At 37.9% G+C, this 24,239-nt stretch overlaps 2 protein-coding genes across 2 annotated transcripts in view; both read right to left on the bottom strand.

Moving 5' to 3' along the window:
- Positions 1-4,422: 4,422 nt before the first annotated feature.
- On the bottom strand, positions 4,423-15,371 carry LOC125240372 (CUE domain-containing protein 2). The gene is made up of 7 exons (XM_048148280.1): positions 15,002-15,371; positions 12,470-12,598; positions 9,354-9,438; positions 8,306-8,438; positions 7,801-7,964; positions 6,571-6,700; positions 4,423-5,258 (listed from the first exon to the last, which is right to left on the bottom strand). The coding sequence occupies exons 1-7, from the start codon at positions 15,165-15,167 to the stop codon at positions 5,196-5,198; spliced, it is 870 nt and encodes a 289-aa protein (XP_048004237.1). The 5' UTR covers positions 15,168-15,371; the 3' UTR covers positions 4,423-5,195.
- A 7,832-nt stretch (positions 15,372-23,203) lies between these two features.
- The window catches only part of LOC125240235 (43 kDa receptor-associated protein of the synapse homolog), a 29,944-nt gene continuing 28,908 nt past the window's right edge, over positions 23,204-24,239 (bottom strand). The window contains 1 exon segment of the mRNA XM_048148063.1: positions 23,204-23,434. Coding sequence (XP_048004020.1) covers positions 23,339-23,434 — 96 coding nt within the window. The 3' untranslated portion in view covers positions 23,204-23,338.

Raw genomic sequence — 24,239 nt, forward strand, 5'->3', positions numbered from 1 at the left:
GCAAAATTATATAAAACCAATAAAGACATATTTTATTGAAAATGTAATAATCAATTTGATACACAACATAAATCATACACATAAAAAGCTGTTCATATGGCTCATATTTATAACTATAGCCTGCCCAGAAATATATGACTACGCGCGCCATGTTGCGGAATTTCATTACAACTATTTTCTTCATACTACTGAACTGTCAACCCATACATCAGAACAACAGCGCCCTCCTGACAATAATCATATATATCTGGTCAGACTTTACTGAACAACTAAAGCAAAAATAGTAAATACACACGCATACATATCATGACAGTCCTTGTGAGGAATATACGAATGTCACGCACACAATAAAGATTCATACTATCGAGATACACACATAAGAAGCGTTCACACAAAACTGTTATAAGATACGTTTCAGTAGCCTATAAAAATAAATAAAAATACATTTCACAGATGCAAAAGACAGCGTAGTAATATTAGGAATCACATTTTAGGAATTAATCATATAAATATCGTTAACAATTCAAAAATCACAGGTCTTAAGTCAGATCTAATACTCTTAACACTAGTGTAAGAACTTTTATTAACTAGTGAGAGGTTAATATTCAATAAATAATACTAGAGGAATAAAAGAACGTTATGGAATGTCATCCATAATGTATTTGTATGGAAAATCGATCGCACTATATCCAGTTAAGTTTGCGGCCTGAGTACACGTTCATATCGAGCGTGCGACGTGCATGTCAAACAATTGAAACTAGGGATGTACCGACTAGGCCGACAACCGACTAGTCGGCGCTTGGGTGGCCGATTAGTCGGCTAGTCGGCCAGAACATAATTTTAGACTAATTTATCAAAATGTTTTAATGACATTGGTCCTTTGTGGGCGCTTTTCATTATTTTTTAAAGGTTCAAAGGTCAATGAGAATATTGATAGTGGGTAGGAATCCTGCCTATGAAACCGATAGTCCTAGGTAGAACATTTCGTTCTTTTGACTAACAAAGGCATAACAAATAGGTTCATTACAATATTAGCTGTTAATTTATGTTTGTACTGTTTTTCTATCACTTATAATGTGGCGACTAATCGGCCTTTTTTGCCGACTTATCGACCTTTTTCGCCGACTAATCGACCTTTTTTGCCGACTAATCGCCGACTACAAATGTGGTCGGATCACAGACCAACCCCTATAGACATCTATTACAAGACGACTCGCTGTGGCCAGCCTTCCTAGTATTTGCACTGATATAAGCGCGGGCGCTCGCCGTGCCCGATCAGTATCGACCAAGTAACAGACCCGAAAGCAGCGCGTGTTTTTCGCACAAAAAAATTGGAAAAGGGTATTTTGATGCCTTAAAGATGTCCACCTGTAGTGTGAAATGGTGTGGAAAGGTAACAAGAAGCTCAAATTTAAAAACAGACGGCATTACATTCCACAAATAAGTCATATTTATAATTTATTCAGAGCCGGCATAGGTCAACTTACATTGGCCACTTACGCGTCAGTAGAGGGACAGTCATACTTCTGTCCCTTTTCATCTGGCGCGACTGCCCGCCGTCCTTGAAACGGCCAATCACAGCGCGCTTAACACATTCCCCGCCCGCTCCTCGCACCCCAAACACTGGTGACTCGTATCGCGAACCAAATATACAAGACTGCCACTCTATAGGAGGTTCTCTGTGGGTCGGATAGTCGACTTTCCCGACTAGTCGGTACATCCCTAATTGTCCTGAGTCCGCGCTGCATAGCGGGCACAAGGGCCCGCCCCGCTAACCGAGCATCCACTCAGGCCTTATAATTGTGTGTAACAATTTAATTTGTGATCTTAAAGTTACCTTTATTCTAGTATTATTTATAGTTCTTACATCACGATCTGGGAATGTATCGATATATCGAAATTAATTACAGGCGTATAAGATAGCATTTCATCAGTTTTATACTTATTAGATCTAAAATTTAAGTTAATTTTATCAAGTTATGATAAAACGATATAAAACATTCCATTTTTATATTTTATTTTTCCAAATAACGTTCTAATATGAATAAATACCTAAAATTATTAAAGTAGGTATAATTCTACTTTTAGTTATGATACTTGCTTGTTTTCGACATAATAATTAAACATAATATACAACTATTTTTTTATAGAAGTTTTTTACACTTTCTACGTCTAAATATTAAGTTATCTATTGAAATTGATTTCAGTTAAAATTAATTACAAATAAACTAAATACGTATAATAAATAATTTCTTAATAATGTGACTATATACTTCGTCTATCGATATTATCGATACATTCCCCTACCTAACCGAATGAACACTTCCCATAGACTAGAGTTGTCGCGACGTGACGGCCTGACGCCGGTCGCTGATTGGTTGGTACTAGTGATGCGCGCAATGCTGCCATATCGATAAATAAAAAAAATAGAAGAACATAGTGTTTTAGAATAGATAAGTAAAAAAATATGTCAGAAGTATGTAATATAAACATATGATAGTAAAATGACAGAATTAAACAAAAAAGTATTAAATATCAAAGGACTGCGTAATTTAATAAAATAAATGAGACTTACAGACAAAACTTTAAAAAAAACCAATAAATATTAGTGAAAGGCATACGCGCACCACCTATAACAATATAGTTCTAATATAAATAAGTAAATCGCTGGTTTTGTATCTATATGCAATGATAAACAAATTTAATCATTAAACAATACATAAACGTATTTAGGCATTGATCTCACCGCGAGATAGTAAGCTATGAGCAATTGGCTATAAAAACGAACAAAACATAAGCACTCCCTTGCAAATAAAAGAGACTCGGCGATATTGATAGTTCACCGCTGGGCGAGTAACTATAACGGCCCAGCCACGACATTGGTCTAAGCGCGACAGCGGTGAGCGGCAGCCATACGTGCGAATGAAAAGTCCCATCGCTGTGTCTCGCTCCAATGTATGGCCGCCGCTCAACGCTGTCGCGCTTAGACCAATGTCGTGGCTGAGCCGTAAAAATCGCCGTGACTCTTTTATTTACGCGGGAGTGATTATCTTTTGTTCGTTTTTATAGTCAATATCACATAGTTTACTAGCTCGCGGTGGGACCAGTGCCTTAGAAAGGAGTACTTAATACAAAATTAACAAAGTGTAAATTGTGGCTCGACATGTATATATTTTTTTAATAAATCATATTTTTTAAGTAGATATTTATTAAACCACTATTGGATCAGCTCCAAGTTAGGTTATTAAAGTCACAAAAAAATCCTAATTTGTATTAACGTTGGGCCGTTCCACGACAAAACCTCTGAGTGGGAAAAAATTACCTAATAATTTGGGAATTTTTCCCGGGAACGGTACCTAGACTTAAGAGTACTTTAGATTTTTATGCGATAGTTTTAGAGATTTAGTCAGTAACTAGTCCCACTAAAAGCGATAGAAAGGAACAAAAATAGTCGCTCTCGTGTAAATAAAAGAGAGAGCGAGCTATTTATAGTTCATCGCTCGGCGACTAGGCTTGTGTAGGACATGTACTAATAGTACAAAAGACACGATTCCCTGCACTGTACTAGACCGAACTACTCCCAAATGATTCTGCTCTCTAGTACATTTAGTACACACACACGCGCAACAGAATGGGAGCGAAAGGAGCGAAGAGCCGAGAAGTGACAATGACAGCAAAGCGATCCGTGTGATCCGACCGAGAGCGCGCGAAAACGGCCGATCAGCTCCGGCTAGTACGAGCGAGCGTTACTGTACGTCATATGCACAATTAATCTCTCGCTCTCTCGGTGTACTACTGTACTAAATGTCCTAAAAGAACGAACTAGTACATTTCGGAGATCGTACTAGTTGGGAGCGATCTTTTCAGTGAACGAGCAGGCACAACTCTATCGGCGACGAAGCATAACTTTATCGCGCTATAATCGCGTCTCTTTTATTTACACGGGAGTAACTATCTTTTGTTCCTTTCTATTGCCGTTAGCTCATTGTTTCCTCGCTTTTGGTGGGACCAGTGCCTTAAATTTGTACCTCATTGCATATAAAACATAGTCCAGCTTAAAACAAATCTAAAACATCACTGACCGCCTGAGGCGGCCGGTCAGACTAGCATATTTTTGGCCAACTCTTAAGCGCCTAAGTTCATTTCTTTTCAAGAAATTTCATTAAATAGAAAACAATTGAATATCTATTAAACTAGTTTGATGTGCGGGTATATCGAAATGGGATCGTTCGAGTCAAATGTTTGAAAACGAAAGCTTTTGAGTAAGAGTTGAGAAACTAAATTACTCTCAGTAGTAAGAATAACTCGAATAAAACTAGACAAAAAACAATTAAAAACATCTGAGATGTCATAAAAGATATATACACCGTGTTTTTTTTGTTTTCCGTTAAATTCTACATGTTGTTAGGTTCATTATAAGGAATCACTTTTAGTAAAATTCGCAAATGTTTTTTTTTTATTTTCGTATATAATAAATGAATTAATTAGTGTGATAGACCCTTAAGAATAACATTTAAGTTAGTGTCAAGTGATTGACGGCACATGTCAAAACAAATAACATTAGGAATTGGTAAAGGCTGCGACACACGTGTTCAGCAATTATCTTTATTTTTTTAATAACTCGATAACCGCAAGAGTTAAGACGCTAGTTTCTTAGAGAAATTAATTACATTTAATGTAGTGAAACTTCGAAGTTAACGGAATTCAATAAAAACACGGTGTATATGTATAGGACATTGCCAAGTATTAGACGGCTCATAAATATACCCATGATCACAAGAAAGCTTACAATTTATTGAGATAATATTGCCGCCCATGAAAATATATTTACGGGCGGCAAAATTTGAGCTATATAAATTTCATTTCTGTAAGATCGAATATTATTAACCCATATTTTGGACGCCGAATATTGCCGCTAAAATACAAATGTATCATAAGCCCTTCAAATGCCGACACAATTTCCTAATAAACTTGAGAAGACTGACCCGACCCACATTTCGACCCGCCACAAACTATACACTAAAACCATTACCAACTCTTAACCGACCGCGCGTCAGGCCCCGTCGCGCGCAACTCCTGCAAGACCTATCAGAAATAATACTGTGGCGAGGGAACCTAAGCACTACAACCAAAATCAGTACGGGGGGAGGACACGTGGGGGCGGGGCGGGCCCAGTACTGACGTGGCTGTAATGGTTAAGGGCAGTGCTGTTTTTTGGGCTTTTTCAAGTTGTCCTCGTCGACGCCTGACCTTGGCACCTGGAAATTTGGCGATTTAAATGTTTTTCATCACACTCGCACACTAAATGAGCAATTCCCGTTAAGTTTGTACATTTGGATCACGTCTCCGATTTTGATAAAAATTGGTAGGCTGATAGAGTCCATGATGCTGAGCAAGATCCACTAGGTTTCCCAAAATGTCCTATGTAGTTTATATGAAACCTTCCTTTTTTGTTACCAGATTTCTATACATTTTCGGTAACAAAAAAGGAAAGTTTCATACAATCAACCTAGGACATTTTGGGAAACCTAGTGGATCTTGCGCAGCATCATAGACTCTATCATCCTACCAATTTTTATCCAAATCGGAGACGTGATCTAAATGTACAAACTTAACGGGAATTGCTGAAATGTGCTATTGCACGCAGGCGGAGCGTGAGTTATAGAAAAATCGTTCTCCCTAGGGAGTAAAGAAATTTTTAGTACTGTATTGAATTCTTTTTTACCTTTTTGCATATTTTTTATAATGTAATTGTGATGAAAAACATTGTGTGTAACTCGGGAAGTATGAATATTACTAACTCGAGTCTTTAAATCGCTCTGGCAAGCCGTCGCAATTTAACTTACTCTCGTTAGTAATATAACTTCCTCCCCTTGTTGCACAATGTACTATTGTAATCTTTTGCGTTTAAACAAATCTCGTTTCTCAAAACTGAAAGTTATAAGCGGAAGTCTCTTTCCAACTTGTCATATTAGAAATTGACTATCGCTTTTGTAACTTGTAGGCTATAGCTTCGAGAAATGGGCCCCAGGGGAACGATTTTTGAACGTCGACCACTCGGTGTCACGAATTGGTTCCTGTTGGAATTACATCACTCAAAAAAGTAAAAAAAATATAAAAGCGTACCTCTACCGTTCGCAATTGTCGCTGCAGCGAACCATCGTTTTCGGCTCCATCTTGGACTGATTTCTCTCAATGTCTGTGACTTGAGGAGTCACAACTCTCAATACTGTATACAATTATGTCCTTTTATGTCCACAGAGAATCGTGTAATAAAATAATGCTAAGAATAAATGCAGCCAGCATGTACTTGTAGCGCGGTGATAGAATCGCTGAGCGGCTCAGAGATTCCGTAGCCGAATGGCATTTACGCGACGCGAAACGAAAACGAAACGCCACGAAAGGTAGTCTGGCTCTGTTGCGACAATACGCAAGAGCGATAGAGTTAGATATCTACGAGCGTTTCGTTTCGTGAGCGTTTGTGCCACTCGGCTACGCACGCTGGTATTGTGTTCATGACCACGAACAATCGAATGATAAAGTTATTGATAAGATTTTATAAAAGCGTACCTCAGTGTACCGTTCGCCCTTGAGCGACACGATCTTGTTGTCGCGGTAGCGGACCATCTTCTTCGGCTCCATCTTGGGAGCAAGCGGCTTATGCTCCTTGGTATCAGAGTTCTTGTCCACGTACGAGTAGCTGCAACAATAATTTTAATATTCATGTAAAATCTTTAAGTAAAAAGTCAGATTTAATAGTTCTACTAGAGCTGATAGCGGCAGAGCTATTGTGCGAATTAGTTAAGTGCAGAAGTAATAGTACAATTACAAATATTTAATATTCAACATAACTTTACACGACGAGTAACAGTTCAGGCAGTCTCACTATGCGGTGCCTTGCGGTATATTTTGGACACCACAGACAAAATATTGCAGACGGATAAATTTGTCTCTGAATGGTCACAGAGCGGAGTCTTGCTAGCCTGATGCAGGACAGCGGTCGACAGCGCCTGACGACCCTCAACAAATGGGCTCACCCCTCAACCAAATGGTATAACTGAAAGACTCAATAGGACTCACCGAGCGACGATACGGTGCTCGGAATAGTTATAGAGCGGAGTCTTGCTAGCCTGATGCAGAGCAGCGGTCGACAGCGCCTGGCGACCCTCAACAAATGGTCTCACCCCTCAACCAAATGGTATAACTGAAAGACTCAATAGGACTCACTGAGCGACGAAACGGTGCTCGGAATAGTCACAGAGCGGAGTCTTGCTAGCCTGATGCAGGGCAGCGGTCGACAGCGCCTGGCGACCCTCAACAAATGGTCGCACCCCTCAACCAAATGGTATAACTGAAAGACTCAACAGGACTCACCGAGCAATGATGCGGTTTTTGAGCTCTGAATCATCACAGAGCGGAGTCTTGCTAGCCTGGTGCAGCGCGGCGGCCTACACCACCTTTCTTTGCTCGCAGCAAAATTGCCAGTAATAGTCAGTATTATTCCTTAATCAAATGGATTCAATCGACTGAAAAACTCAGTAGGACACTTTAAGTGAGACTGTTTATTGAGAGTTACATCGTTTAATAGGCAGTAATTACTAGTAAACCCCTCAATCAAATATAACTGAAAGAGCCAACAGGACTCACCGAGCAATAATGCGGTTCTTGAGCTCTGAATCGTCACAGAGCGGAGTCTTGCCAGCTTGATGCAGGGCAGCGGTCGACAGCGCCTGGCGACCCTCAACAAATGGTCTCACCCCTCAACCAAATGGTATAACTGAAAGACTCAACAGGACTCACCGAGCAATGATGCGGTTTTTGAGCTCTGAATCATCACAGAGCGGAGTCTTGCTAGCCTGATGAAGCGCAGCGGCCGACAACGCTTGCCCCTGCTCGCGGCGGTGCAGTAATGTCGCCGCCGCACGCTCTACGTCGCCGCAAGCGATGGACACGCAATGCTTTATCTGGAATGGGTTAATAAATCTATGTACTATCTTAAAGAACAGAAACAAGCGTAGGTATAGAGCTACACTATAATTTGACTACATGCACACAATTTGTGTGCCAATAAAATTGCAAGTCTACATTCTTCATTAATACTCGTAATTGTATATTATTAGCCTTCGCAAGTTCTAAACCTGTTACTTGTCGGTTCTACTTTTATTATTCCGAAAATTGGGTTGCTGGTAGAAACTCACTTCTTTTGTCGTTGAAGTCAACAGCCAATGCATATAAGTACATATGTATAATAATATTGAACTTGGATCTTATTTCCCATTTATGTTTTTGATGGGATTCTTTTTACCTCCATAGCGCAGGTGTTGGGGAACATCTCATGCAGCACGGCGCACTGGGCAGCCAGCATCGGCAGATCTTCGGCTTCCAACAGGCTTCGCTGACGCTCGGCCTCCTCAGAGCTTTCCGAACTCGAATGAGAGCTGGGAAGTAATAGTTCGTTTTAGTTTAGGAGATTAACATTTTGAAAAAAAAAACCCTCGACCGCGATATAGTGGACCGATTTTCATGAAACATGGCTAAGAACACAACCGATTAACTCAGCTTTCAGACAAAAAAAAAACTAAATTTAAATCGGTTCATCCGTTCGGGGGGTACGATGCCACAAACAGACACACACACAGACAGACAGACAAACAGACAGACAGACAGACGACACGTCAAACTTATAACACCCCGTCGTTTTTGCGTTGGGGGTTAAAAACATCAATAGTGATCGACTCTGGCCAACTTCTGAGTCGCAGTCATGGACGGATGGTTGGCTGGCGCAATTGGTAACGCATTGGATCTAAAGATGTGGGTTCAAGTCCCATTTTTAAACCCTGACGCAAAAACGACGGGGTTGTTATAAGTTTGACGTGTCTGTCTGTCTGTCTGTTTGTTTGTCTGTCTGTGTGTGTGTCTGTCTGTGGCATAGTAGCTCCCGAACGGATAAACCGATTTAGATTTAGTTTTTTTTTTGTCTGAAAGCTGAGTTAGTCGGGAGTGTTCTTAGCCATGTTTCTTGAAAATCGGTCCACTATGTCGCAGTCAGGTTTTTTCAAAATTTTAATTTTGTGGTTATTTTTCATTTCGATTGTTGTCTGCATTCATAATTTGCGATTTGTAAAGTGGTACGTTCCACAATAAAATAGGAAAAGCTATATGTTTATAATTAAACATATGGATATATGCGAGTGTGTTTAGTAAAACGTCCCACTTTGTCGGTTACCATTAAGGCGAGATTTACTTGTATCTTTATATGAATAAGCTGACAGAGCGGCTTTATAGCTATCGACAAAGTGGGACGTTTTCTCGTGCACACTCATATATTAACATATTTAAATTATGGAACTCACCGGCTCGGCTTGGTGGCAGTCGGCAGCATCTCGCTCAGAGTGTGCAGGGTCATCGTCAGCTTATCGCTGCTGCTAGAAGACTCCTCTGTAACAAAAATGTAATAAGGATAATAACAATAATAATTGAGCCTATACATATGGCACATATCAGCTAGTAAGCTATGAGCTACCGGCTATAAAAACGAACAAAAGATAATCACCCCCGTGTAAATAAATAAAAAAACCGGCCAAGAGCGTGTCGGGCCACGCTCAGTGTAGGGTTTAGTAGTTTTCCGTATTTTTCTCAAAAACTACTGAACCTATCAAGTTCAAAACAGAAATTTTCCTAGAAACGCGTGGGGGCGTGTCATTACGTCACACGTAAAATAACTTGACAACTCTCCTCTCGTGTCCTCCGCACAGAAACGCTTAAAATCCGTAACGTAATTCTAACTCTAGCCCTGAAGTCCAAACCAAGGTTGTAATAACAAGTTGTAGAACCTTGGCCCAAGGACTTCTAGGCAATCGAGGCTATGTTGGCGCTACCTGTTTCTGAAACATGTAGGTCTCACCTATATTTGTGACTTTCTCGATCAAAAGGACATTCGTAAAGGCCTTTTACATATTTATTTATTATTATTACTGACTGGATAAGCTCAAGAAAGCTTGTTGTGGGTACTCAGACAATGATTTATTTTATTTTTTTATTTTATTTTATTTTATTTATTGAACATAGTGCAAGCTTACAGTCTGAACCAATACACCTACACATTAACAATACATGCAATATAATAAAAATAAAACATGCTTAGGTAAAATGTCGAACAAGTCAAACTAATCAAATAAACAATTAAGAGGAAAAATAAAATGAGAAAATTTAAAACAATGTCAAAACAGATTACAGGTCAGTCAAATAAAAATTTATAAATTGTCTAGCAGTTTTGCATAAGTATGCTAAACGATCGGCAAACATGTCAACGTCAACGTGCTGAGTGAGCATCGCCTGGAGAAGCGTTAAAGCACGCGTGGTGGGCGCGTGCCTCGCGTAACACGTGCGAGCGGTCGGCCGCTGCAGCAGACACGGCCGGCGACGCGGTGCCACCGCCCCCTCCAAGTCGCGCGGCACACGCTTGGGAACTAATAACCCTATCTTTCCTAACACATCTGGGCTATCAACATGGTGGTGGATGATGGAGAGATAGTGTATCAGGAGCAGCAACTTCCTCCTCAAACCGAGGGTGTCTAGCCCAACCATCCCCGAGACAAAAATGGAAGGGTAGAGGTACGGGTAGTATCCATAAGCTTTCTTGTACAACCAGCGTGCAAATTTCCGTTGTGTTTTCTCAAGCATTAAGGAATACTTGGCTTCATACGGATCCCAGACAACCGCACCATACTCCAACTTACTGCGTACGTAAGCATTATAGAGAACCTTGGCCACTCCGACGTGAAATTGCTTGGATATTCTCATTACAAATCCTAAGGTTTTACTGGCCTGCCTGCTAATGCTAGTGATATGCGAATGGAAGTCAAATTTGCTATCCAACATTAAACCCAGGTCACGAATATCAGTGACTTTCTCCAAAGACGAGCCCGCTAGACTGTACTCAGTTTGGAGTGCGGAACGTTTACGTGTGAAAGTTATCGCCTTACACTTTTTGGCATTAAAGGGAAGTCTATTTCTCACGCTCCACCCAGCAGCAGCATCAATATCAGCTTGCAACGCCGCACTGTCACTACTATCACCAATGCCTAGGAGCAGCTTCAGGTCATCGGCGAAAAGAAGACATTTAGCTGCCCTAAATGTATCAGGCAAGTCATTTATCATAATAAGAAAAAGAGTGGGGCCAAGGGTACTGCCCTGACTTACACCAGACAGCGTACAGTAATCGCTAGACTCGAAGCCGCTCACCCTAACGTACTGTTGCCTACCGCACATATAACTAGCTAAGAACTCTAATAGCTTCGGCGTGAAGCCCACTAGCGCCAACTTGCCCAGCAATATGTCATTGTCGACCAGGTCGAAAGCTTTTCTAAAGTCGAAATAAGCTGCATCGACCTGGCGACCAACATCCATCTCCTTGCAGACATAGTCAGCAAGAGCAACAAGATTCGTGACAGTGGATCGCGACTTACGGAAGCCGTGCTGACTGGGGTGCAAGCGATCTGCCACCTGTACACTTATATGGCGATTGAGCATGATTTCAAATATCTTGCCAAACACAGGCAGCACGGCTATAGGCCTAAAAGAGGTAATATCCGTATTGTTACCTTCCTTGGGAACTGGCGTCACCCTAGAAGTTTTCCAGCGATTTGGATAGACGGAACATCTGAGCGAAAGGTTAAATATATGCATTAGAGGCGTAACCAATGTGTCAGCACAATCTTTGGCTAGAAATACTGGGATACCGTCCGGTCCGCTAGATGAGCGGGGTTTAATTTTACGTATAGCCGCCCTTAAATCAGACTCAGAAACGAAGGGAATGGAGACAGTTCTCGAGTCACCGGAGACGTGTGCCAAGCGCGCCGCGGCCGCCGCGTCCAGGTTCGGCCTATCTTGCTGGAACACGGAGCTGAAATAATTGGCGAAGGCATCCGCAGCATCCTGACCACTCACTTCTCTTCCATTAAAATAAAAAGACTCGTCACTGTGCTGTCGTTCCCTTTTTTTGTCTTTGACATAATCCCAGAACGCATTTTCAGAATTTGGGATCCCCCAATTAGTTGTTAACAAAAAGTAACTCACTCTCAGTTTTGTGACGATAATTAAGCATGAAATTTCTATAAAAATATTGTTTTTGGGTTAATTACATAGACTTTAAGCAATAATCTACATTCAGAATGTGAAAAAAGTAAATTTTTAGACAGATTTTATGCTTAATTGTCGTCACAAAACTGACAGGGAGTTAATTTTTGTTAACAACTTACGCTAATTGGGGTGTCCCAAATTCTGAAAATGCCCTAATATAATATACAAATACTTATAGACATAGAAAACACCTATGACTTAGGAACAAATATCTGTCTGTGCTCATCACACAAATAAGTGCCCTGACTGAGCTTTGAACCGGCAGGGTCAGAACCGACTAGGCCAGACCAGTCGTCAAGTTGTATCTTACTAAAGCGACAGTACTGACCGTGGCTAGACGGAGGATCACTCTCTTCGCTGGTGAGCAGGGCTTCCAGGTCAACAACCCAGGAGCAGACCCTCTCCACGTCAATGTTGGCGAACTGAGGCACGTATGCAGCCATCATCTCTATGAACCCTGGAAGACAAATTAATTAATGCAATATATCATTTCTCAGGCAAGATGTACAGACAAAATGTGGACAAAAATTGCGACTTAATGAACAGGTCCACCGGGAAAACGACTCAAGAAGAGACCACATAAGCGCTGGTCAGGTTATATAGTCAAAACATCAGGAAAAAATTGGATGAAAATAGTTCTGGATAGAGAACAATGGAAGGGACTCGAGGAGGCTTTTACCCAATAAGGGATCAGCGAAACAAAGAAATACAACAAACACATAAAAAGTTATATTTAGTAAATCACTGAATAAATAAAGCTGTAATAATAATAAAAAAATCATTTCTCAGAAAAATACCCTTTTTGTCACTTTGGTACCAACAACTGCATGACTAAGTTCGTTCAGAAAGCTTACACTGCATACACAAAAGTATTTTAAGAAGCTTCAAAGTAGCCATATAATTTAGATTATTGTATGCCACAGTTTCGTTTTCTTTTAACCCCTTATTTGCCAAGAGTGGCCCTGCTTTAGTAGTTTCATGTGCTCTGCCTACAAATTTATGGGATTTAGATTATGTAATCTTTTCAGGAAAATCAAAATAATTTCAATAATAACAAGGAATTATCAGATTGGCCTATTAAACTATTAACGAGAATGAAAACATTGGTCTTTGTATGAAGTAATTAGACCAAATAGCAGTATCAAATCTTTAATAGAACCAAAGAGTATCAAGTATTATAGAGAGTTACTGTCACAGTGCATAGACTGCCATCCCTCAACACAGGCTTAAAACTTTTGAACCTCAGTTTTGATAAATTTTTTTTTTTGCCACTTTTATGAAGTGTGATATTTTTGAAAAAAAATATGCTATTACAATTGACCTAAAATTCCCTAAAACAATAAAAAAAAAATTATTGGCAAAAAAAAAAGAAATGCTCATTTCTTTGCTTGATATGTGTTAAAATGTCATATATTAATATTACCGCCATCTAGCCGAGAGTCCCCCAAAGGTATAACACCATCTAGGTCACCGTACCTTTTCCTATATAGTCCTAAGGTAAGTTTTTTAGACTGTAGCTGTCTATACGGAGTTACATATGATAGAACTAAAGCTTTCTTATTTCATGTACCTTTACTATTTAACTAAAAAAAAAGAAAAGATGTGTGGAGCTTACATTGTATCCTACACTTTCTTACAACACACATAGCCCCATTCATTTGCTTTAAACTTTTGAATAGTTCAATAAAAAAACTTCAATACAATTTTCCGGAAGCCGAAATTCAATAATTTTGTTATTTTGTTGATTGTAGTAAAACCTAAAAACCTGCCTTCAGCCTGTCTAGAAAGCCTTGTGGGTTGAAGAAATCTAACCCTGAGGGCCTATGATGCTTGAAATTTTATCTTATCCACATGGATAAAGTATCCGCCACGTTCTGGCAAATATGTCCATGTGAGAGTGACAAACGGCCATCCGAGTTGATAAGTGACAAAATAGGCTACTTTCCTCCTAGTCAAATCAGCTTCTTTTTAAGAACTGTCAAAACGATTTTGAATAACTTGCTAATATGGAATTAATATGAAATCGAATTGAATGATGTCACGGTCCACTGATTTAGTTTATATATTTCTATCTGATTTATAAAATACTAGCTTTTGCCCTTTTGCTTATTAGAAAGAGACAAAAAGTAGCCATGTCACTCTCCATCCCTTCAACTATCTGCACCTAAAAAAATCATGTCAATTCGTCGCTCCGTTTCACTGTGAAAGACGGACAAACAAACAGAGACACACACTTTCCCATTTATAATATTAGTATGGATAAATTGGAGTTAAAAATAACTTCTGTCCCTGTTTTTCTTATAATTATCTGATGCTTTGTTTCATGCATGGTATAAAATATTGGAAACATGATAGCCCTCAGATATTCTTATAAAACTCATACAGAAATATTGTAATGAGAAGAATAGTCAATAAGAATCAAGCTTGACAGTTTGCTTACTGTAAACAAAATGAATAAGTCATCCACAGCTGACTCCACCCTGTATTGATTTATTTCTGTGAGTAGTTTTTATGCTTGTTTTATTGTATGTATTATACTTTTTAAAGGAATACAAACTACTGCAAGTAATTTATACAAGTTGTTTTCTTAAAATTCATAATAAATTATATTGATTTTCTGGAATCATATGTATACTGTTTTTAAATCTCTGTAGTGTTAATAGATGTATGTGGCTACCAAAACTGCATTAACAGTTTAAAAAGTAATGTAGGAATAAAACATGAAGCCACCAGAACCTTTGACGCCAAATGCAAATTAGGGTGTTAACTTAGACGAAAATAGGTCGTTTATAGCCATAATATCCATCCCATGATCTAGTTTACTTATTTATCAAGAGATATAGACAATTTTATAGTTTACCTTCAACGTCGAAGCAGGGATCTTGCGAAGACTCCTCAACGAAAGAAATCACATAAGACAGCACGATGTCGTCAATTACGTTTAAGTCCGCCGAGGGGACGTTCTTAGTAATAAATTGAAACAAACTCTCCTTAACAGCAGACTCCTGCAATGCTGTAGTGCTCATTTTCACTTACAACAATATATTTTTCAAGAACACTAGACTTAATAAATTCTATTCGCACCCAGGCAGCGTTACGCCTCGGTAAACAGGTAAAAAGGGACGACGTTTCGGAGCAATGGGCGGCTCCTGAAAACCTTTTCTCTTATAACTAGCTAGCTTGTGCGTTAATATTAAATTACAAGGGAAAACTGGGCTATTCCGCTGGAATTCCAGAGTTCCGCGACGGAAAATCAATAAAACACAATGCAATGTTTTTTTTTCTTATGTCATAAATTTGTTTATGTCGCTCGGGCATAGACTCGCGAGTATACAGCCAAGGCTGACATTGTGACAGATTTAAAGGCGACGTACACTGACGGACTCTCTGTATAATAGTATCTTTTAGTAGTCTGTGATGTAGGCGTTTATGCCGCTTTCTCTGAACGCATCCACAATACAATGACGTTTTACATGTCACTGTCAGTGTCAATCTGTCAATTTCAATTTTGAAAATATTTTTTAAATTTTAATTTTCGGTTTTCGGGATCATATTAATTATAATTTTGAGTAGTATTAATATTCGGGTCATAAAATTCACGTTGTTACTTGAATCCTTTAGTGCATTCAGGAATCCTTTACTTCTATGAACCCGGCGCTCATAATGCAATCTTTTTCTTCGTTCGGGATTAAATGTGGCGATAGGTAGGTATACATTTCTACTCCCGAATCTTTGAATTATATTATGAATAAATAAAAAAACAACAGCCATTTTCACATTTGATTTATTTCAATTAAAATTTCAAAATATAACGAACAAATATACTTTTAACTTTTATCCATTTAAAATGACAAAATAAACACAACGCCCAATTCACAACTACATGGTTTTTTTATTATAATTACAAGATATTTTAGCAATAAATACTGCATTCCAAGTACGATAAACTAGCACTGCAAACGGGATAAAGACTATTTTCCATAAAAACGTAAGCCTGATTTTTTAAAGGATCTTTATTTGTTTTTGCCTACTGTCCTTAAATTTGAAATAAATTTTATTTATAGCGTTTTTATTCCTTAAACGTGATTATACATTTTATTTTATATATTATAAAATATTTTTTTTTTCTTCTATAGCGGTATAGCTACAATTACAATAAAACAAATTAAGTGTAATTATTTCCAATAATATTAACATCCAGAAAAAAATAACTCACCACATTCGTGGCAGATGCCTGTACCGCACTGCCACCCAGGTTTTTTTTTCAGTATAATTTCACAAGAACAATATTTTTTACGCTTTCGGAATGCAATACCTATTGATACTAGTTCATGCATATTTATAATGTAGGTATTTTAGAGGAATCACTTCGTGGAACGCTTGGCGCTTATAAGTATGTTATGGTGTCCATTTTTTTAATAAAATGTGATTGGTGTAGTTAGGTAATATTAACAGTGCAATAATAATTTTATTACTTTATTCTGGTATCAGTTGTTTTGCGTGAGTTACGGTGATGAAAATAAATTATCATAATTTTTTACCATATTATTTCATTTGGACAATGAGGTACCTACTGAAAAAACTGGACTTTTCGAACAACTTAATTTTTTTTAACATAGCCACCATAATATTCTTATGTAGTTTAATCTATAGCCTATATTAGAACACAGTTTTATCAAAAAATAAAGAAATAAGTACCTATAAATAGATATATTAGTAGTTTTAGATACATGGAAGTAATATTTTACCAATGTTAAGTATTTGCTTGACACAATTTGTGAAGGAAAAAAATCTTTTAAAGGTTTTAAACTTTAACATTAAACATTAAAAAAAATTATGAATAAATAAATAAATATGTACTCTAGTCTCTACTGAGATAATTTCCATAAAATAAATTTATATATGTACGTATGTACTCTAGTCTCTACCGCACCGCACCAAAAAGTCACCCATAAGTTAGAGCTAGAAAATATATATTTTTCTCGTTCTTACTTATGAGTGCTCTTCTTGCTCTTCTATTTAAATTATATGAAATTAAATCAGTTCGAGGTCGTTGGCCGAAGATAAATTGTATATATAGAAAGTGAATACTATCTAATACTGGTGCACTTATCAATAGTTGCTTAGCATTTTGAGCCTTATCGCCAAATAGTTATAATCCTGTTGCTACCCTGGGCATATTATAACGCTAAAAACTAGCAACAATTTTTCAATCGAATTATCCAGGTAACCTACTTGTTAGTATAGTATTATTTTCGTATATGTAGTTATTAGTACAGTAATTTTTCGTTTTACAATATGCCTCCCGGTATTCAATATTAATATTTTTGATTTGTGACTGCTAAACTTTAATTTTTCTAATTTTCGTGCATCCTTAAGGTACTTTAGAATCCAACCGTTTTGAGCAAGCTACTTAACGTATCAAATTATATTTTAACACGTCTACAAAAACTATGTAGTTGATGGCAATAAAATGACGTTATTTTCAAATAATATTTATAGGTTTTTGTAACAGTTCTAGAAGGTAAGAACCAACTGACTTTCTGATATTTAAATGCTTCAGATCTGAATCTTTCATCCGTTTCTTTAGAGTGTAAACTTTTCTTTAAAAAGGTTTCTTATATTATTGTAATTCACATCCAGAATTTTGCATAATAATGGGCAAATACTGGCAATGCCAATAAAAAGTTAAAAAAAAGCTGAACCTTTCAAAAACGGACACCCAGGAATTTAAGACCTCCGTGTCCGGGTGGCCTAGAAGTCAGGGTATTAGCCGCGTAAATTGAAGAATGCTGGATTATTGTATTTATGTATACTTAGTAAAGTTACTGTTTTAAAATACAATTTTTTTAGTAAAACAATTCGATATGGATATCTAATTTTACTATTAGTGTTCCCAATTCATGTTTTTGATTCCGGTTCCATATTTGATTTGATTATTGTAGTGAATTAAACATTTTCCGCAGCTACATTTTTTTCTTGAATACTTTGTCATTTTTGCACGATCTAATTGTTATATTTATATTTTATATGAATTTATAGTTTTTCTTCCTTAATTGACTTTAATCTATTTATAATTATGTGAGTTGTGAATTTTAAGTGAGACCCTATAGTTTCTTATTCGACAGTTAAAATATTTTCAATCTCAACAAGAATAAGTTCTATGATCTATCTGAGCCACTAGGGTAAATTTCATTCGAAAACATTTTTGAGTAGATTTTTTTAGATAACATCTTAAATTTTCGCGTTTTGTACACATATTTAAAGTCGAATGAGGCGCGATGAATTAGGTAAGTAATTAAGTGTTTTACCTTTCTTCCGGTTGCCATGGCTGGTCGAAACGTCAGGAAAAAGGTAAAAAAATGTAAATTTTTGAAATATGTTCCGCTTTCTTGGTGCCAAATGATCGGAGGGGCGCCAAAAAGCAAAAAGAAAAACACTTAATTAAATTTTTTTTGTCAAAAACTTAAAAACCGCATGGTGTCTAAATTATATCTCACTCTAACATATTGAGTGCTCAGACTGGTGCTGAAAATGAGGCTAAGCGAAACTGTTACGTTATGTTTTCGAATGAAATTTACGTTAGAGGTACTGAATAATATACTCTAGACTCTGGCAAGAAATATAAGACCCTAGGAAATGTAGGTCGAGTGTGAATGTTTATAGTACAGGATAGTCTGGCTAGCCAAATATAGTCTGGCTGTGACAATACGTCAATCAATAAAGACATAGGTGAATGGTGAATTAGAAAAAGTAGGAGGAAAATTTTCGTTAAAAAAACCTTTTTTTTTACACAGCTCTCCTTAATTTTTTAGTCTTCGTAAAGAAATTGGTATGACCAGTTGACGATATTACGCATTGAGTCTACCGAGTTACATTTACAATTAACTAAACTTTTTTTTTAAAGAAATAAAACATGATGAAACGTATAAAATATGATGATATAAAAACTACCTCATAACATGATATTGTAAAATTTGGCCGTCCAGACTTTGACTAGTGTGTAAGGTAAATGGTGGCAAATTCGTCTGGCAGAGAATTTCAACTAAGTTGCGTCTGCACCGGTGTTTTGAGATTGCCCCCCTGTACCTTATTTAGAAATATTTATTATAGGCTTATGGTTGTATTTTTACTGCCACGTCATGATATATAATGAATAATAAAAAAAAAATAAGCTATCTATTCTTGATACTACAGCAAAAAGATATAAGTGACATACGTATTCACAATACAACGTAAATATTCAGACATTAAAATTTGATTACCAAATAAAAATTAAATCTTATTTATAATTACACTTATTTGTTATTTATAGTTTATATACACCAATGATAACAATATTTATAATTTATTTATTATAATTCGTTTTAAAAAAAGAATTTATAAAGCGTATAGTGTAAATTAAACTATGTATCTAAAGGACATTTGACAGTTTTATGCAACTTTTTAAAAAATTGTATATAAACTTTTTAAAGTCGCATCGATTGTGTCCTACTCTGACACATTTTTTTTAAATGGCGAAAGAGCGGAACAGACAGTTTTCAACATTAAAGTTGATTTTAAATAGAATAGGATATGGACATTCGATCGATCCTTTCGTTTCAAACATTCCAGTAGTTAATCCTTTACCATAAAAAAAAAACACAATATATTGTGTCTTTTCCAAAACGGTTAATTTTCCAACGAATTTTCTCGTTTTTTAATGAAAATTAACCACTCTCCATAATATTAATCCTTATATAATATTTCCTTGCTTTTACCACCATTTGGTTAACATATATATTTATATATCTATATGAAATAAATTAAGTACACTTAAAATCCACGTCTAGATATTATACATACTTATATAAAATTACGTACGATAAATTCCTTTGATTCAATCAAATATTCTTATCATTTATATCAATATATATTAATATGTACTGGATTGTAAAAATAAAACATTGACATTCAAATCAAGGGTGTAGGTACAGGCATCTTCTGGGCGAGCTCACTGCATCGTAGGCCACGTCTTTGCCTTTGGCTAGTCTGTGGCCAAGAGTAAGCCCATTTATAATAATAATAAAAAATCTGTAGTTCCCAATTTCATGAGATTTATGAGATATTTATGTCAAAGTTTTATTAATACATTTTATGTATAGTCGAGTTAATAAATATGTGTACATTTTTTCAACTTATTGCAACGAGTTAAGGTGAAAAAATGTACACATATTTATGAACTCGACTGTACCTACACATTTCTGCATAAATTTTGACATACTTATTGCTATGTAAATACACTAAATATAATGATAAGTCTATATATAATAAAAATAACACGTTTTACGAAGCTGGGTAAATACATGAACCATAAAATTAATTAGTAATTCTACACAGAATTATTTTCTGTTACTAAAATGTTTAGTGAAGTTGAAAATTACAGTTTCGAACTTATTCACACTATCATTGTTCTTGCATATATACCGGGTGCCCGGTAATTAATGGACAACCTTTTAACCACCAAGAGGGCACCTTATACTGGTCCAGAAAATCGACTTTAAGCTTTAGTAAAAGTCGCCTGGTTTTCGAGATTTTCACATTTTAAAATTTTAGGTAGTATTAAAATTTTAAAAAGTGTGAAAATCTTGAAAATCAGGCGACTTTTACTAAACCTTAAAGTCGATTTTCTGGACCAGTATAAGGTGCCCTCTTGGTGGTTAAAAGGTTGTCCATTCAGATCCATTAAAATTTTAAAAAGTGTGAAAATCTCGAAAACCAGGCGACTTTTACTAAATCTTAAAGTCGATTTTCTGGACCCGTATAAGGTGCCCTCTTGGTGGTTAAAAGGTTGTCCATTAATTACCGGGCAACCTGTATATAGGCACTGGTCCTACCGCGATTTAATAAACTACGAGCTATAGGCTATAAAAACGAACAAAAGATAATCACTCCCGTGCAAATAAAAGAGACACGGCGATGTTTAAGCTAGGAACTTACTACGCGGACGTCCGTCGTAAATCGACCGCGACCGCGACCGATCAGTGTGCACGGAACAAAACATCCAGCGAGCCAGATTTCGATCGGACGTCCATGCGCTCAAGGCCACGTCCACGTCCGTCGACCGATAGTTTGCACGGTTATGTGTAATTTCATTGTCCAGATTCCCGTCCGCGGTCGATTTACGACGGACGTCCGCGTAGTATGTTCCTAGCTTTATAGTTACTCGCCCAGCGTTGACTAGCTCGCAGTGTGACCAGTGCCATAAGAATGTAGACTTAACGATAGGTACAATCAGCAAAACTTTAAAATAAGAATAATTATTCCAGAAATGCGGGATGACGTAAAATATGACTGTTCTGAACAGTTTTAAATTAGAAATAAACGTAGTATTTATTAACGATGTTCGTCATAATTGTCATAAAGATTTAGTATTATATAGCTTGTCAAAAAAGAGTAGAAATGGCACATTTTTTTTCATCATAGCAACACTTATTGTTGTCAATGTTGTCATACAAAAGTTGCCTCGAGTAAAACGGTTTACATACGGCGCCCCTATTACTTTGTACTCTTTTTTGCCCGGCTGTAGTTATTAGTGCTAACACATGACCGTACGAGGACCGTACTGTACGTACCAAGGTCATCCTATACCGGCCTGTAAGTGGGAGCGAGAAAGAGCTATTCTTTTCTCGCTCCCAATTACAGGTGCGGTGTGGTCGTGTGTAAGCACAGTTATACATATATGGGCTCTACGGATAGCTTAACAGACTATAGACTTTTAGAGATCTGTATATAACATTTTGGACGTTGTACGTAGGTAGGTAGTATTTTATAACAGAAACTTGAAATGTAATGTATTACCTATTAACATTAATATAATATTATTTACAAATTATTAAAACGGTTCATAAATTCGCTTCAAAAACAATAATAAGCGTAATATAGGTTTTTGACTATTTATCGCGGTCTCATCGTGTAGATAGCGCTTAAAATACCAGTGACCATAAACAGTCAATTTCTCGGCACTAAAAAATGGCGTGAAATTCAAATATTCTATGGGAATTAAGCCTTCGCCCCTACATTTTCAATCAATTTTAAGTGTTGACACATGGCTCGTCGATGATTCCGCCAACGTCAAGGTTTTATGAAGACAATTCTCTCTAGGTCAGCCTTACGCCGTGTCTTGCGTGGGCGACGGTCGCGCGACCGTCGCCGTCGCGTCTCATACTTCCATATCGATAAGGTTTGATTTCGTATGCGTCGCATCGCCGTCGCGCGACCATCGCGCGACCGTCGCCCACGCAAGATTTTTCGTGCCAAGATTTGGTTTATTTTAGAATTTTTGCCTCTAGCAACACATTTTTTTTTCGTTGATTCGCCTCGACGCAACTTTTTTTGTCTCTTATACCACACCTCGGACACTGGCGATCAAATATATGAAAGAGGCGCGTTCCTAGCACACAGTCTAAGCTCGTGTAGGTGAACGCGTACTATGCTTCTGTGAGTCAAATATGACAGGTCGACTGTTCGCGTTTTTGACAGGCAGTAACTGTGAGGTAACCGAGAGGGGGTGGGAGGCACTTTCAGCGGGGAGCGGGAGTGGCCATACTGTACGATAGTACTTTATTATACTGTGCTTATACCATCGGACCTGCATCGGACTATGGGCTAGTGGGTTAGTATGACTATGAAAGTGCGCCCACGTAGCGACGCAACTTTTCATAAGCCGCGTATCGACTGCGCGCGGCAAACCATCGAACATTGGCTCGCGCGGCGGCCGCGCAATATGGGGACGGGTCCGCCGCGCGCGGCAGCTTGAACATTGGCGCGCTCGAACGTGCCGCGCGGCGAACCAGTTCGTGTCGGTTTTTGGTGGCGCGGCAAAGGAGCGTCAGTGTGTTGTGCGTGCGCAATTGGGACGGACCTAAATGAATGTTTGTTCACGGATCGCCTGCCGCGCGCCGCTGCCGCGCTATATGAAAATGTTGAGCTTTAAATTGGCTCGCGCACCAAAACGCAGGTTTGGCGCGGTCGAACATGGCTCGCGCGGCAGCCGCGCGCAGTCGATACGCGGCTTTAGAAACACATCCGAGAGGTAAAAAAGTCGCGGTGTAAAGTCGCCTGTGGGCGCATACTCTTAAGGCCCGTTTGCACGGTGCGCTTTCATGCGAGTTTCATTACATTGCGGCATGTAACTAATTAATACGTGTAAATGAGTTTAGACGCTAGAAGTGGCTTGTTGGCTGCTGTGGTCAGAAAGCACCGAGTTGAGGTCAGATTCTCGCAGCACGGGCGGAGTGCCGAAAGGAAAGTCCTGGAAACACAAATTTTTTGTACACCGACAAAATAAAGATAATTTATTTATCTAAACTTTATTGCAAAAAAAGTTCTATGGAAAACTTGTGCCACAAATTAAGGTAAGTACCTAATAAATGTAATATATATATGTGGCGTGAGACAGGGCGGTTTAACTTCGCCTAGGCTCTTTAATCTATATGTTGATCAGCTCATCGGCAGACTCAGTAACATGCATGTTGGATGTAGAATAGACAACACAAGTGTTAATAATATCAGTTATGCTGATGATATGGTGTTGCTGAGTCCGTCGGTAGCGGGTATACGTAAATTATTGGAAGTGTGCCAAGAATATGCTGTGGAACATGGTTTAAAGTACAATGAGAAGAAAAGTGAATTTATGGTAATTACAGGTAAAAATAAGGGTCCGGCGACTGTGCCTCCTATAATCTTAAATGGAACTGCTTTGAACCGTGTTACCAATTTCAGATATTTAGGTCACATAGTGACTGAGGATTTAAAAGATGATATGGACATGGAGAGGGAGAGAAGAGCTTTATCTGTTAGAGGTGGCATGTTGGCGCACAGGTTCGCTAAATGTAGCATTGAGGTAAAAATTACTCTATTCCGATCATATTGCCAATGTTTTTATACTAGCGGCCTGTGGACCAACTTTAAGCAGAAGACCTTTCACTCTCTTAGGGTTCAATATAATAACATCTTCAGGGCCCTGTTGAGGCTTCCCCGATATTGTAGTGCCTCTGGCATGTTCGCGAATGCGCATGTAGACGACTTTTATGCCATTATGCGAAAGTCTAATGCTT

The sequence above is a fragment of the Leguminivora glycinivorella genome, chromosome 27 (genome assembly GCF_023078275.1).
Source record: "Leguminivora glycinivorella isolate SPB_JAAS2020 chromosome 27, LegGlyc_1.1, whole genome shotgun sequence".
Lineage (NCBI taxonomy): Eukaryota > Metazoa > Arthropoda > Insecta > Lepidoptera > Tortricidae > Leguminivora > Leguminivora glycinivorella.

Excerpts from the sequence above, each read along its gene's own strand:
- LOC125240372 (XM_048148280.1), bottom strand. The coding sequence starts at position 15,167 with ATGAGCACTACAGCATTGCAGGAGTCTGCTGTTAAGGAGAGTTTGTTT. Across the intron at positions 9,439-12,469 it reads TGATCCTCCGTCTAGCCACG|AGGAGTCTTCTAGCAGCAGC; the intron begins GTCAGTACTGTC and ends TTTTTGTTACAG. Across the intron at positions 5,259-6,570 it reads AGGGCGAACGGTACACTGAG|GTGCCAAGGTCAGGCGTCGA; the intron begins GTACGCTTTTAT and ends CCAAATTTCCAG.